Here is a 16,680-nt window from a genome sequence, read left to right as displayed (position 1 = left end):
TTGTTTTAACTGTTTCCAAAATTTCTATATATTTTTTAGAATGTTCTCAAAAAGGGAGAAACAAAAAATATAGTTGCAAAAGGCTTAGATCTCTTAAGAAAATTGAAAACGAGAAACAAGAAGCGAAAATGTTATCAAACGAATCCTAAATATTTTCAATTTCTTGTTTCTCGTTTTCAAATTTATTAGGAAGTCTAAACATTTGACAACTATTTGACAACTATTTGTGTTTCTTATTTCTAGAGATATGCTCAAAATTGTATAGAAATTTTGGAAATTGTTTTTTATTTCATTTCCAATTTATTCCAAAACATAAATAAAACATTGTGTCATGTCATTCTTCAATCTAGGGCTATTAGAGCCATGCAATTCTATTTGAGAGATTTACCAAACATACCCTTAATTAATACTTCTTTTAAAAGTGTTTCTGTTGGGTTTGTAATTAAGGAGTGCAAAGTCTCACATTAATTAGAGAAGAAAATGATTTATGGTACATAAAGGAATGACAGTTATCTATTGGTATGAGGTCTTTTGGGTGAAACCAAAAGCAAAGCTGCGAGAGTTATTCCTAAAACGGACAATATCATACAATTATTGAGATACTTAAAGTACCGTTGTCCTTAACTTCAAAAATTCTAAACTCAACGAGTACTTCTAAACTTGCTTAGAGAAGAGTACTCAACTTTAAAATGCATAGAGTACTCCAAAATCTAACGATTAGAGAAAAGAAAAATCAATTGTGTATAAATAAGCCAAACCAATTGATCGGTATTTGGAATTGGATCATTTTTTATTTTCAAAGATAGAGAGAGAGAAAAAAATTAAGATGAGGAGAGAGAGAAGGCATGGATTTGTTTTTGTGTCAATTTTGGGCATAGCATTGGTGAGCTTGTTCATGGTGAAGGCAGAAAATACACTGCCATCGCCATTGAAGCTTTCATGGCATTACTACAAACTCAACACCACCTGCCCTGACGCAGAGGCTTACATCAAACACCAAGTTCAGTTGTTTTGGCAAAAGGATAAAAGCATCACTGCCAAGTTCCTGCGTTTGCTCTCTGCAGATTGCCTCTCAAAAAATGTAATATTGTATCTTTATTCGTTCACCCGAATCGATCTAATAATTTTGGACTGTGTCGATGTTTACGTTCTTGTTTGTTGTTTGTTGTTTCTGGCTTTGATTGGGTTTTTGCAGGGTTGTGATGGGTCAATACTTCTTGACGGTCCCAACTCGGAGAAAAATGCGCCACAAAACCAAGGGCTTGGAGGGTTTGAAGTGATCGACAAGATCAAAATTGTGCTTGAAGATCGATGCCCCGGCGTTGTTTCTTGTGCAGACATTCTCAACTTAGCCACTAGAGATGCGGCCCATTTGGTAAATCATATCTCTTCTTTGACGATGTTTGCTTCGATTTACTTTTGAGTCGTATATTAATTAGTAGTATTTAAGAATGATGTAGAATAATCCATATAGCAAAATAGTTATTTCAAACGAATCTTGTAAAAATGCTCGGATAAAGATTTTTAAAATAAGGATTTTTTTAATGTTAAATTATAAATTTGGTTATCGAATTTTCAATATTGTATCTAATAGATTTCTAAAACTTTATAAAATGTATAATAATATGAGCATAGCTCGCTTTAGAATTTTTCGTTTTAGGCATTACTTACTAATCTATGCATGAAGATCATTATGTTTGGATTAACCTCCTAGCAATAACTTAATCATTATAAAATTAGTTTAAAATAATTTCAGAGTTTATCCTCCAAAAAAAAGTGATCTTAAAGTAATTGACCATAAATTATTTAAAAATCACTATACGGTAATTTTGACATTTATAGAACCCTAAAAAGAGTTTATCATAATTAAAATTACTTTTACGAAAATGTAATCAAATACAAAAGTATTTTAACTAAAACCATTTTCATAAAAAATGTTTTAAGAAAAAATATCTTTTCAAAAAAAGTGTTCAAATTAAAAGGTACATCAAATTTACCTTAAATCTGGTTGTTAATTAATTTAATATCTAAATCGACATGTGAATGAATCCGATGCAGGCTGGTGCACCATCTTATCCAGTTTTTACAGGAAGAAGGGACTGTTTGACAACAAGTGTCGATGCAGTGGACTTTCCATCCCCATCTATATCATGGCAACAAGGGCTAGCATATTTCCAATCGAAGGGTCTCGATGTTTTAGACATGGCAACCTTACTAGGTAAGTTATCGAAAATTCGTACGATAATGATTTTGTTTTTAATTTTACGCTCTAACAATCTCTTTGTTAAGGAGATCCCACATGTCTCATTAACAAGGTTATAAAGTAAATGAGCTACTACGTGGGATCCTTAACATGCCTCTCAAGATCTGGCTCTTTTGGTTCATAGATTTTGGTTTGATCCTATTTTTGAAACGGATGCGTATTTGAGTTTTTTGAACTCTGATATTATATTAATATTCATGGGATTCCATCTCAAAACCAATTGGCAACTAGAGATGTAGTCATGTCTATTATAAACTTTTGTTAGGTGTCTTATCTTTCATCTCATATTTCCAATCTAAAATTCATTCTGACATATCATTGTGCTTGTGCTTGTTTACTAAAAATTTCTATTATAAACCAATTTCTTGATTAAGGATCCCACATATCCTCTTAAATTGGTTTATAAGACAAATGAGCTATTCCATTTATTGTCAAAATTGGTTCGGAGAGAAGTAGTATATGTCTATTATAAGTCCCTTATCTTTTCAATGTGGGATCCTTGACATGCACGCTCAAAATCGTGGCTCTTTTGGCTCATCAATCTTGGCCGGATTCTATTTTTGGACCAAATGCTCGTTTGAGCTTTTTGGATTTTGAGAGGAATAGTCCATGCATGTTAAGATCCTTCATCTTTTCAATGATCATCTGGTATGATATAAGAGTTCAAAAATGAAATCCAGTTAAGATTAGTAGCTCAAAAGAGCTACCATCTCGAGAAGCAGGTTAAGGATCCCAAATATACACGGACTACCCTCCTCTCATTTGTCAATTGGTTTCGAGATAGAATCTTATATGAATATTAATATGGTATTAGAGTCTAACAAGTTCAAGTGAGCATCCAATCTAAAAATGTGATCAGGCCAAAATCGGTGAACCTAAAAGAGCTACCATCTCGGAAGGACAAATAAAAGTTGTATTGGATTATTGAATCTTGATCAATATTGTTTTTATTGTGAATGATCATCAGGTGCACACTCAATGGGGAAAACACACTGTCATTACATTATGGATAGGCTATACAATTTCAATGGCACAGGAAAACCAGATCCAAGCATGAACAAATCCTTCTTAAAAGAGCTTCAAAAGAAATGCCCAAAAAAATCAAAACAAGACCCAACAGTGAACCTAACTCCAAAATCTGGAAATGACTATCAATTCACTGGTCTCTACTACTCAAGAATCCTGTCGAAGAAAGCGGTCCTCGGGATCGATCAACAACTTCTTTTCGGTGACGATACAAAGGAAATCGTCGAAGAGTTCGCTCCGAGTTCTGGATTTGAAGACTTCCGGAAGTCCTTTGCTCTCTCCATGAGTAGGATGGGAAGTTTCAAGGTCTTGACCGGAAAAGATGGCGAGATCCGGCGAGATTGCCGACGGAGAAACTAGTCCAGCAACTGCCAATTCTTGGGGGGAGAAAGAATGTATTGTTGAGAAGAAGAAAAAAAAGTTTGTCTTTGGTTTATGAATAAGATTTTATAGCATCTAATATGATATAAAATAAGAAGTACAAAAAAAATATACATATACTAATTCTAAGTTTTGAAATTTCCATTTGTATTGGTGATTCTGTTAATGGATAAGCAATAAGAATTCTAGTACATATGTAAATTATTTGTCATTTAAAATCTTTAAGGAAGCAAGATAATGAGAATATTTATATTTGTTTGAACTACTCAACTACACCACCACCTTGTTATCCTGTCTATGACATGACACTTGTATCCAAGTACCTCACAATGATTTGATATTATGGACTTTGTTACATACAAGATCCTGCTATATACTTTTTCATTTAAAGATCGGGTTGAACTTGGAAGCTTGGTCAGGGTTGTGTTCCTTCGAGCAGACTAGGTCGGCTAAGTGATCGAGGACCCAAGTAGGATTTGAACCTCCAACCAACAGTTAATAGCCGACTGTTTCAGCTCACAGATTTGACCCTCAAGTGATGATCTTACAATTTTGTGGAGACCTGTGTTTGTGGTAATCGGACCTGATCACTACTGCAAATATAGAGGCATAAAAACCAAAGGGCTGCCGACTCCAACTCCTACTTAATAAAAAAATAATAAAATCAATGTATTAAAATGAAAATATGAAATTTAACTTACCATTTCTATTAGATATGCAAAATAATTTGTTTCTAAAATTCAGGACACTACACTCATACCTCGATTATTATAGATGGCGTTTCACCTTTATAATTATACAAGAACTCACTATTTTCTTTCAATCTAAAGTGTCAAAACTCTTACAAGTTTGTCACAACACAATTTTAACTTTGAACTCCCTTTGAATCCTCTTTAATTATGCGAATGCCTCACACCATTGAGGATGTCTTGAAATCGTATTAGGAGCTAGCACTGTCTTGTTTTTATCAAGCTTGGTTTTGAGTTTTAGTTTGAAATTGAACTCGGCCCTATTTGATGATTAGGCTCCGCAACTCGTGCCTACTTGCTTAAGAGGCGAACCTTGTTTTTCACTTGTTCAATACCGGTCCGCTATGAGCAAAGCGAATAGAGGAAGGCCCGGACCGTTCCGAGAGTACCAACTACCATGTAATGTCGTAGAAACTATGTTGTAGTGAGGGATAGTTGACTTCGTCATTAATTCTTTCGGGGGTAGGTAGTTCCTTTTGAGGGAGCCCCATGCGGACTATGGGTGCTCCTCCTCCACTAAAAGCCGCTCAGTAGCATTTGTTCTTGTGGTCTGTATAGCAGCATTAGTAGAGTAGTGATCGAACAAATTAATATGATCGAAGTGAAGAGATTCCAACTTGATTATAAGGAATAATTTACACAGAGCTTTTTTACTAATCTCGAGGGAATGAGTAAAGATCTCTTAACCGCACCGATCTTTCAGCACTAGGCGTACTACAATAGACTTTGCGTTTTTATGCTTTCGTCTCGATAATTCTATGGAACATTTGGGTGGAGTGTAATAATCGCAACTTCCCGAGATTCACACGGATGATTCCAAGATTCTAACACCACAAAATCTCTCGTTTGTAATTATGATATATCTATCCTTTCTCAAAAATTGAGCACATTTATTTTAGACTCTAAGCACGAATATAGCTAGACTACTTATTAGAAAAAAAGAGAACAAATTCCATTAATTCCTCTTCTAAACTATAATTTCTTATTCAATTGTCATCTCAAACTTAACAAAAGTCTCCGAGGAACAATCTAAGTTGAATTCAAATCCCTCTAGAAATTGTTCTTAATCGCTGCAAGACGTCGCGATTTCAGAAATAAGTATCCGATAAGTCGTCCGAGAAACGAGTGGCCCAAATATACAAACCTATAGCAAATGCAAATGTAAGAAACATAAGTTTACAAACAGTTGCAGTATTGTATTTGTCAATCTCTTCCTCAAATTCTTTGCACTCGCAGCTAAGCCTTGTGCGCTCTGTCCCGCAATGGAAGCAATACACTGTCTTGCATCTGTCTCCCAAATCAAACCACATTCAAAGAAAGAAAGAAAAAAGAAAAAAAATTCAAAATTTACATCGTCGCCTCGAAAACTTGGTCGAGTCGTGTATCAACCTCAACATGTTACCCATAATCAAGACTTTATAACAAGAAATAATTACCGTCTCCAAACGATAGCTTGAGTGGTTTGGGATCTTAAAGAATAACTTCGAAGTCTTGGATCCAAACCACATGGGTGGGACGTAACTTCAAGCAATAATGACCATTACGTACCATATATAGGGGCATAAAGTCCCAAGCGTCGCTAACTCATGGGTAATAAAAAAAATAAAATAAAAAATAACAAGAAAGGATTATGGATAGGGGATATGGAATACAAATTAGTTTAAATATAGTCCATCTAATATATAAGCTAAAGTAGATAGGATAGAAGTTTATGTTTTACCTTAGTTTTCAAATTCTATGCTTTTTTTTGTTTTTTTTTAAGTTGCTTAGATTTTAAAATTAACATTTAAACTACATTATGTCAAATAATTTGCATATATCAGATATGGTAGTTGGTTTAAATAGAGTTCAATCGATTATATAAAACTAATCAAGGTAATCTAGTAAAACTATCATATATTCATTCATATTTTTCCACTCATTTGAAGATTTGATTCTAGAACATTTGGGATCGATGATTTCAAGTTTTTAGTCTCGTCTTTGTCATCAAAATCATCTCTCTTTTTTTTGGTATGTCGTTTTGTCCTAATGAAATGGTATACCTCGTCAAAAGTCTAAGAAATATTTATCAACGTAAATATGTTTTTGAGGATTAGCTTTTTAAAAGGCAAATTCGATTTTTTTTTTTAAATATTAGAGTGATTAAAAAAAATTGGGAAAATAGAGTAGTTCCAAAACTATTTTGAAAAACAGGATTTTTATTTGTACTATTATTTTGTTGTCTCTATGCAAATGATGTATATACAAGGATGGGTCTCTTAAAATTTTCTTACATATATTTCTCAACCCCATATTTTTCGTAGAAGAATATAATATTTACTTTAAAATGTTCATATTTTGTAAAATTGAAAAAAAAAATTGATTTTGTGGGGATAGATTTTTCAGTAAGTTAATTTGGTAAATTTTTTTCAAAAAAATTATTAAAGGCTGATTTTGTGGGATTAGATGTGACACATCAAAAAAATTCGTTTTGGAAGTATCTATTTTCCCAATTTCTCTAGTATTCCAAAGAACCCACAACGGTAGTTGTTTCAATGCCAGATGAGAAACAAAAAATGGACTACCAAAACACTAATGAATTAAAAAAGAAATAATAATAATAATAATAAATTAGAAACAATACATGAAAAAAAACTGCCATTAACCCAGAAAAGAGAAAGGAGAAGAGTAAGAAATTGGTTTAAATCTAATAAATCTAAACTATCTAGTACCCATCATCTAAAATCAGATCCTGCTAGATTAATCATTGAAGAATTAAACAAACAAGAAAACCAAATCTCTTAATTTAAATTAGATGAGAAACAAGAAACAAAAACATAATTAAATACCTGCATTTGACGATGCAAAATCCAAGGTTCGGGACAAGCTCGGTATACATCCGACATTTAGGGCACGATGACAGCTTCTTCTTCTTTCCCAAAGTCATTTCTATAAACAACATATCATTCAAACTAATGAAGTCCCGTCTGCTCACATTGCACCGCCGGCCTTCGTGCCACGCCGTCTGGCACAAGAAGCAGAACAATCTCTTGCACGCCGGGCATGCCGCCCTCGTCACATACGAGGGGGAGCCGCCGCAGCACTCGTCGATCACCAAAGCCTGGCAGTTCTTGTAAGGGCAGTAGCTCTTCTTCTGCCAAGAGACGGCGGCGTAGCAGAGGCGGTCCAGCCACCGCTCGTACGGCTTATCATCTATGATGCCACGGAAGGAGACCGGGTCGAGAACCGTCTTGCAGTCGGGGCCGGGGCAGGTGATCTCAATGGCATTGATCTCTAGCTTTGAGTTGATGTGCTTGGCAATGCAGTCTTTGCAGATGATGTGAGGGCAATTGTTGTTGTTGAATTTCATGGAGGGAGAGATTGGGGAATTGCATAATTGGCAATCAAAGATTATTATTTGGGCATCATCCTTTTTATGATCCGCTTTTGGGGTTTTGATAGAGCTTAGTTTGTTGCCCATGGTTTGTTTTGGTTTCAAATGTGAATGTTCTTTAGTTAGTTAGGGTTAAATAGGTTTCAAGATTTTGAAACCCTAAAAACTTAACCCTAGGGTTTTCCCTTTATGTATTTTGGAATTTGGTTTATCTATGTAACTAACTCCTCAATTCACTTGGATCTAATCAAAGGCCACTTCTTTTTTAATAAAAAAAAAAAATTGGGTTAAATATTAGGGAGCCTAATCTTTTAATTGTTTTCTAAATTAGTCTCTATTCTATTAAATTTCACAGTTTAATTCATTTTATGTATTGAATTTATTTCTTTCGAATAAGTCTTTACCATCACTAAATACCATCACTAAATATTGAAAGAATGACCATATAAGAATTCAAAAATGACAATTTTTATGAGGTCCTCGATTATTAATTTAAATTTTATATTTCTTTTTTTTTTTTTTTTGGAAAAAGAGACTTCATTGATGTATGTGAGAAACTTACAAAAAAAAAAAAAAAGAGACCTATATAAAAGCACTCCAATTAAGAGATATAGTAGATGTATCGTAAGTACAAAAAATATTAGATTTTGTAGACCAAAGAGAAGCAGTGACTGTAATGTCCTCCCAAATGTTGGTTGTAGTCTATGAAAAACCTGTAAATGTTCGGTGATTTCTTTCTAACCAAGTATGCCAAAGAATAGCACTTATAGCATTGCTCCATAATATAGACTTCTGGTTAGAGAAAGGAATGCTAAGGTTTTCTGTGATGAATAAATCCACTTGGCAAGGAATCGCACTTTGGATCTGAAAAATGTAGAAGAGACGATGCCATAAACTTGCAGTAAAAGGGCAATGAAGGAAAATATGGTCCAAAGTTTCAAATGCCGATTTGCATAGTGGACACCAACTGGGACTGATGTATATATGTGGAAGACGATTCTGAAGCTTGTCCTGTGTGTTTAGAGCTCGATGAAAAATACACCAAAGAAAAAATTTACACTTCTTTGGGATGAGTAAATTCCATAAGGTGGAGAAGAAGATCTGGTGGTGGGGATGAAAGATAATCCTGAGCCGAAGGTAGCCTTTAATTGACTTCACTGAAAAAAGACCATCAGTGGAAAGAGTCCATTTGGGAGAATCTTTCCCATGTAAATTCGTCGGAACGGGAAAAGTAGAGGATCAGAGAGACCATTGTGCTTGTGCCCTCTCGAATAACGGTTTTCTAGGAGCGAAATTCCAACAACCAAAGTCCATATCCCAAGCTTAATAGATTGTCATATCTTTTCTACTTGTTAAAGCATAGAATCGAGGAAGAAGTTGACATAATGAGCCATTACCAATCCAGTTATGATGCCAAAAGAGAATCTCACAGCCACTGCCTATTTGCCAAATGAGATTGTTGCAGAATATATCCTTTAATTTCAAAATATGATACCAGGGAGATTTGGAGCTACCATATTTGCTATGTGAAGGCAACAATTCGAAGGGTCTTGTTGTGTATTTAACTGTAATCAGTGAAGCCCAGAGACTGTCTTTTTCAATGAGAAAACGCCAAATCCATTTACTAAGAAGAGCCGGTGTATTCAATATTGCCAATATCCAAGCCACCACAGTCTTTAGGCAATGAAACATGATCCCAACGTACTAAGTGAGGACTTTTATCGTTTTGACAGCCCTCCCAAAGGAAATTTCGCATTAATCTTTCTATGCTTTTGCAAGCTTTTTTAGGAGCCCTAAAAACTGAAAGATAATAAGTTGGGAGGCTACTCAATACCGATTATATCAGAGTTAATCTTCCCCTTTTTGATACATACGAAAATTTCCAGCTTTCAAATTTTCTGTAATCCTCTCTATAATAGGAAGCCAAAAAGAGTTCGATTTTGGATTACCTCCTAAGGGCATGCCGAGATAAATGATTGGGAGGGGGGCAGCCGGAATTTGCCATGATAGAGCCAATGCCTCCAATTCTTCTGATGTGATATTAATCCCAGAAAAGGATGACTTGTGGAGATTGAAGCTCAAACCCGAAGCAAGTTCAAAAGATTTTATGAGACTTTGAAGATTCTGTAGCTTCGCGACACTTGGGCTTGTAAAAAGTAGAATGTCATCAGCAAACAACAAGTGTGAGAGATTGAAATCCTGCTGTCCGATTTGAAATCCTTCAATAAGACCTTTTTTAGTAGCTTCTGTTAGAAGACGGCTCAGATAATCCATAGCCAAAACAAAGAGGAAGGGTGAAAGAGGATCACCTTGGCGTATGCCACGGGAAGCAAGGATTTTACCGCGCGGCTTCCCATTCAACAATACTGAATAAGAAACAGACGATATGCACCCATGAATCCAAGAAATCCAGGGATCGCCAAATCTTTTCTGATTTAATACTGTTAATATGAACTGCCAATTGATCTTGTCAAAGGCTTTCTCGATGTCCAGCTTGATTATAACACCTTTTTTGCGAGAGCAGCACCATAAATCCACCATTTCATTTGCCATTAGAATGGCGTCAGTAATTTGGCGACCTTGAACAAAAGCACTCTGCTGTCTAGCTATGGTGGATGGGAGGACTGTTTTGAGACGGTCGGCGAGAACTTTTGCAAGTATCTTGTATATACTTGTAGTTAAACTGATAGGCCGAAACTCTGTCATGCTTTTGGGACTAGGGACCTTTGGAATTAATGCGATGAAGTTTTCGTTAAGGACACGATTCACTATACCTGTTCTAAAAAAATCAAGGAACACTTCCTTTAAGGATGGTTTGAAAATGTTCCAAAATTTTTTGAAAAATTCGATTGTGAATCCGTCAGGCCCCGGAGCTTTATTGTTCCCCAAGTTCTGTATACTACTGTAGATTTCCTCCTCTGTAAATAGGCGAACAAACCAGGAAGATTGGTCAGTACTGATGGGAGCCCAATCGAGATTAAATGCCAAAAACCCTGACTCTGTTGAACCTTGGTATATAGTTCTGAAATGCCTCAATGCCTCTTGTTCTATCAAAGAATCAGTTACTAAACTTCTTCCCCCTGGTTCGACAATCTCGAATATAAAACTACGTCTTTTTCGAGCAGTGCAAACTTTATGGAAAAAAGCTGAATTCTCATCGCCTTCCAAAAGCCAAATTTTCTTGCATTTTTGGCTCCAAAGTCTTGCTTCTTCCGGGTTTAAAGAATTAAGCTCATTTTTTAGAGCTACTCAAAGGTGGCAATCTGTTTTATCAATGAAGCCAGTCTCTTCCTGTTTATCAATTGAAAGAATTTTCTCCATAATTTTGGCTTTCTCTCTTGGGATATTTGGTCCAAAATTCTTTCTCAATCGCTTAATATCTTGGGCTAAAGTGTTGAGCTTTTTAATTAAAGCATACCCCAGATAACCATCGGACGAACCAGAGGACCAGATTGCTTCAATGTGCTGCTGAAAATGTTTGTCTTGAAGCCATAGATTTTCCAAGCGGAACGGGCAATGACCCCATTGTTGATTGGGCGGCTCCAATAGGATGGGGTAGTGATCAGAACAAGCTCTAGGCAGCCTCTTAATGTGATGATGAGAAAACTTATCACTCCAACCTTTGGAGTATAGGAAGCGATTGATTCTGGAGAGCACTATGTGAGGTCTCAAGTTCGACCATGTGTATTGGCCATTGTTCATAAAAGGGTCTATAAGCCCTGCAAAATCAATAAAATGGTTAAATTTGTTCATACCAGTTTGTGGAGGATTTGCTGAAGAAGTTTCGTGGCTCCATCTATATATATTGAAGTCTTCTCCTAAAAGCCATATAGGTCCACAGAGCCCGTTAAGGTCAAAGAGCTCCTGCCAAAAAAGTTTCCTCTTCTTTTGTTTTACAGGGCTGTAGACACCTGTAAGCCACCATGTGAAGTTATCAGCCAACTTAAAATGAACAGATATAGAGAAGTGCCCACAGATAACCTCAACAGCCGAAGTAGAGAGCTGATCCCAAAGGAGAATAATACCGCCTGAAGCACCTGAGGCATCGAGAGAAGCCCAAGCTATGCTAATGGAGCTCCACAGAGATTTAATAAATTTGTTGTTGATAGAAGATGATTTTGTTTCAGAAAGAATAACAATATCAGGACATAAAGACGTGATCGTGTCTTTTATGGTGGCTCTCTTTGAGGCTGAGCCTAGCCCTCTCACATTCCAGGCAAGAATATTCATGGGCAACCAGTTGTGCCCCTTGAGGAAGATGACATAGAGGTTGGCCTCGTGTTGGTGTCATCTTCTTGTGTAAATCTCCTTTGGATTTGCTGGCTGGAGGCGATAGGCATTATGCACAAGCCATTTTCGATCAACCATTCACTTAACTGTTTTTTAAAAGTTTCCTGTCCCCCTTCAGATTGGCAAATATTTCCCTCTGCTTGCTCTTCGAACAAAGCTGCTAAATTGCCTTCAAGGACATGCTCAGGTTGTGAAAGAGGAGAATTTCGGTGTTTGTTTTGATGCGTGGTTGATGGGCTAGATTGCTGGGTATCGGAGTTGGATAAAGCAGTTTCAGACAATGGGAAGAGAGGCCCAAGATCAGCTGTGAGATAAAAATCAGGGGAGTGGCTTACAGTTTGGTTAATGGTTATGGGTCGAAGATTGGTTGTGTTGATTAAGCTTAGTGAAGGCCCATTTAGGTGGGTTTGGGGTTGTGAGGTGGTGGGTTGAGGTTGTTCTATGGAGGTAGCCTTGGTTGATATGATTTGGGCTTGGGTTGGTTTGGGCTTTGTGGGCTTTGGGGCAGAGTTTGGGTTGTAGTGGAAAGTACAGCTTTTGGGAGAGGGAATGAGACCTTTTTAGCTCGTTGGGGAAAATGGTTTGTTTCTGACATGTCATTGCAGATCTCCTTTCCTTTTGTGATGAGTTTACTGATATTGGCTTTTTCTGACAAGGTGACTGATTTGGTGATAGGGTCAGTGTTCAGGGGTAGTGGAACAATAGGGTGGCTCAGCTGTTGATGTCTAGAGAGTTGACAGAGGAGGGAATAGCAGTGTTACCTTGGAAGTAGAAACACTCTGACTTGGGGTCAAATTCATCAAACTGTACGGCTGCTTCTCTTGTGAAGGTCCCGTGTATCGATGGATTTTGGACGACCAGCCATTTTCCGTTCGCCGGAGCAACTGCGGAGATGAAGTATTGTTTGCCTTGCCCATCGGAAATGGCAATAGTTGCTGGAACGGAACCACGAAAATTATCCCGATCTTTAATAGAGGCTTCGATAATGTCCAGTTTTCGCAATGAATTAACCCCTGCTGAAATGAAGCCTCCACAAGCTTCACCAATCTTCTTAAAGGTGTCGCTATTCCATAGATGCAGAGGGATACCTCTAAATCTCAACCAACCCCCGTAACTCGAAATGAATCTGGGGGAGGCATGTAAGTCATCTTGCCATTTCTCAAATTTCACATAGAAAGCACCCACCGTAACCCAGCCTTTGTTCATCCAGAGTAAACTTGCCTGTTCCGAATTACAAATGTGTAAAATAGCTTTGTCCGCCTGAAAAGGATTGCATGATGCCACTGATTCATTAGTTTCCTCTAGGGCGTCTAAGATCTTGACCCAGTCGTAGTGGAAGCAACGACGCGTGAGGATGACGGTGTTGTTCCAATCGATGGGAGTGTCTTCTTCGATTAACCCATTTATGTTGTTGTTTGGTGAAGCTTAATCTCAGGCTGATTGTTAGTCAATCGAATTGGAAGGGGAAGAGAGGGCATCCAGATAAGAGCGTGTGGAAGATGTAGTATCATTAGAAATCGATTTTTCTCTCCTCTCCCTCTTGATGAACTGTCCCTTTGTTTGTTGAGGCCGCACATCGCTGAGTGTAACCATGTTGTGGAAAATTTTCCAACCGCTTCTCTCAAAGCCCTCCGGTATCATAATACAACATTTTCGTCCTTTTTCATCAACTCTGTAGATTTCTGCGATGCCTCCTCTACCATTCGATGTTTTTTCAATCCAAAGGAAATAATCATTGTACCGACGTTCCTGGAAGAACCTATTTGTTCTGGGGGTGACAATAAGGGTTCTAAATGACGAATTCAACCATCCGAGAGAGTTCGAGTTGAGTAACATTGAGAAAGATTTGTATTGTCCAATTTCAAAAAGGATGACATGGTTGCTGTTTGCCCTTCTATCTGTCTGCAGCTTGAATTCCTTTCGCTCTATGATGCATGATCTTGGCAGGTGGCGCTGGTGGGGCATTCCGGTTGTTCCCAGTAGAGGGAGAGTATCTCTCTCTACTTACTCAGATTTTTTTCACTCGGTCTTGGAAGAAAACTAATGAAGTTAGGCATTTCATCAAATAAAAATAATCAATTTGGAGGGGGGAAGAGGGACAGAATGGGGAGCAGAGAGAAAAGGGAGGGAGAGGGATAACATGTTCAAATTTTTGTATCAATATTGTAATTATTTTTTTTTAATCCTAAGTCGACATATTTAATATTAGATGGGGAGTAATCAACGTCAAATCCTTAACATACTCTTTTTGACTCATTGATCATTGCAGGATTTCATTTTTAGGCTGGATGCTCGTTTTAGCTTTTAACTCTGATACCATATTAAAATATGGTTAAATTTCAAAGTCAATTGGTAATTAGAGGAGTAGCCAACTTACCTTGTTCCTTATCTTTTCAATGTGGGATCCTAACTTGAATACAAATTAACAAAGTTAAAAGACACATTTGGTCGTCCTTATACTCTCAAGTAACAATTTAGTCCATAGTTTGTAACGATTTAATCCCTATATTTCAAAATTTGTAACAATTTAGTCATTATTGTGAAAAACCTTATTAAAATTAAGTATCAAGTTCTGTCATGTAATAATGTAATATTTCTAATTAATAAACATATTTTTGGTTTACAATCTATATATTTATAACAAATTTAACAATATTAGAGTATGAATACATGGGCAATATATTTATACCACTAACATAACCAATATAACCGACTATAGTAATCATACACACTAGATTAGTTATAAAAGATTAGATCAAAACTAGGCTAGGATTTCTTGAAGCCTCTCAATTTGTTTATGACAAAATAGATAGCAAAACAAATGCTCTGTTATTCACTGTATATATATATATATAAAGGAGAAACATGTGTAAATATACAGTATGACAGTACACTTTCTTGAGCTAAGTTAAATTTGCAACAGTAAAGGAGGGTAAAACAATAGCAGTAGAATTGTGATCCTTTCCATAGGGAGCTTGAATAACATATTCAAATATAACTCTGCTGTATAAGGTAACCAATCAAAGCTGCTAAAATAAGAAATCACAGAGTTTCTATATAAGGAAGTTTGATTTAATTATTCATTGAGGTGGCTGATGATTGAGCAGTTGTTGCTGGTTGTATTGAGAATGTGGCTACTGATGTGGATTGCATTGTATCCTCCATTTTATCAAGTTACACTAATAAAAAAAATAACATAAGAACTAAATTGTTATAAACTTTAAATTACAAAGACTAAATGGAAGAAGAAACCGAGAAGAAAGTATCAGCAACATGTTTTATTTATTATAGTATGGCTTCGATCTATTATGTGCCTCGGCATCTAGCATTAGGTAGATCTCATACAATAACTCTCCTAGCTTTACATATTAATGGTTTGAGATTAAATTGTAACCAATTTTCAAATATATGGACAAAATTTTCAGATAGAATATTATATTATTATAAAATAATAACAGGTATATATATTTTAATTTTACTTATAACAAGGTTTTAAAAAGTTTTAGATTAGTCAAAACGAGCATAGCTTAACGGTAATTGGCATATATCTCTTGTCCAACCAACATTTTGTGAGTTCGATCCCCTATCCCTACATGTTGTACTAAAAAAAGAAAAAAATTCTAGATTACTTTAAATTATTTGTATTAATTGCAAATATTTAAATTATATATTTTTTCAACCTCCATTTTTAATATAACATATAGTCATAAACACTACAACAATTGAAATTCACTTGTAATCGGAATAATCTTGTGAATGCCACTGGGTTTGGGCAATACTAATAGGTATACAACTATTACTATTTTATTATTTTTTTCGAGACCTTTTTGGATAAAACGGAAAGAAAAGCAGTGAGGGCTATGTCCAAAGCATACTTGGAGTACCATTGTCCTTAACAAGTGGCATCAGAGCCATGATCTAAGCCTAGTTGTGTCAGTGAAATCCTCGAGTGTCGAACAAAGAAGTGGCAAGCCTCGAAAGATGTAGTCATGATGTGATTCATGGTTGTGCTTGGAGCCTTAGATAAGAGCAAGCTCTCGTGCCGTTAACTACTTGAGAGGAGGTTCGATGGAGCTTTGATCGAGGGGAGGATTGTTAGGTATGTAAAAAGAGTGCAAACGAAAGTCTCACATTAACTGAGGAAGGGAATGATCCACAGTATAAGCGAGGACAATTATATCTCCATTGGTATGAGACCTTTTTAGTTCAATATCATACTATTGTTGAGATATTTGAGGATACTAGAACTACCGTTATCCTTAACATAATCAAGAGCATCCGCGGTCGTTGCAAGATTCATACTAGAAATATACCAAGGATTTTTTTATTAAACTCATCCAAGTTTGAGACATCTAAACCGTTTTGACCAAAGGACTCCAAAACCCTTATCAACAGCAAGTCATCCATTATAGACGATAAAGTAGGCTTCTACTAGTTCCATCTCCAAACAAAAGCAGGCAAAGTCAAGTCCATTTTGGACCACTACACCCTACAATTGATAAGAAGGGCCTATATCTTCTCATATTCTCTACTTTCCATAAAGATGCCTATAAGATGAGCAAGTGGAGTGAATTTTTTCTAAGATTGTGGGGGCAATA

At 36.3% G+C, this 16,680-nt stretch overlaps 3 protein-coding genes and 1 long non-coding RNA gene across 4 annotated transcripts in view; 1 reads left to right on the top strand and 3 right to left on the bottom strand.

The window, feature by feature from the left end:
* Positions 1-781: 781 nt before the first annotated feature.
* LOC111014707 (Peroxidase superfamily protein) lies at positions 782-3,898 on the top strand. Its single transcript, XM_022289510.2, has 4 exons — positions 782-1,081; positions 1,196-1,375; positions 2,059-2,218; positions 3,231-3,898. Exons 1-4 carry the CDS (start codon positions 827-829, stop codon positions 3,647-3,649), a joined length of 1,014 nt encoding a protein of 337 aa, XP_022145202.1. The 5' UTR covers positions 782-826; the 3' UTR covers positions 3,650-3,898.
* Positions 3,899-5,507: 1,609 nt separating this feature from the next.
* Positions 5,508-7,768, bottom strand: LOC148209989 (E3 ubiquitin-protein ligase RSL1-like). The gene is made up of 2 exons (XM_088126596.1): positions 7,248-7,768; positions 5,508-5,706 (listed from the first exon to the last, which is right to left on the bottom strand). The coding sequence occupies exons 1-2, from the start codon at positions 7,766-7,768 to the stop codon at positions 5,508-5,510; spliced, it is 720 nt and encodes a 239-aa protein (XP_087982722.1).
* Positions 7,769-8,379: 611 nt separating this feature from the next.
* On the bottom strand, positions 8,380-12,957 carry LOC111014657 (uncharacterized). The gene is made up of 2 exons (XM_088126510.1): positions 10,102-12,957; positions 8,380-10,023 (listed from the first exon to the last, which is right to left on the bottom strand). The coding sequence occupies exon 1, from the start codon at positions 12,020-12,022 to the stop codon at positions 11,042-11,044; it is 981 nt and encodes a 326-aa protein (XP_087982636.1). The 5' UTR covers positions 12,023-12,957; the 3' UTR covers positions 8,380-10,023; positions 10,102-11,041.
* Positions 12,958-14,894: 1,937 nt separating this feature from the next.
* LOC148209988 (uncharacterized) overlaps positions 14,895-16,680 on the bottom strand; it is a 2,990-nt gene continuing 1,204 nt past the window's right edge. The window contains exon 2 of the long non-coding RNA XR_015792221.1: positions 14,895-15,261. This is a non-coding gene — a long non-coding RNA (uncharacterized LOC148209988). The remainder of the gene's footprint in view (positions 15,262-16,680) is intronic.

This window comes from Momordica charantia (assembly GCF_013281855.1).
Source record: "Momordica charantia cultivar OHB3-1 chromosome 7 unlocalized genomic scaffold, Mcharantia_2.0 BLBB01000007.1, whole genome shotgun sequence".
Lineage (NCBI taxonomy): Eukaryota > Viridiplantae > Streptophyta > Magnoliopsida > Cucurbitales > Cucurbitaceae > Momordica > Momordica charantia.
This window is presented reverse-complemented; position numbering and strand designations above follow the sequence as displayed.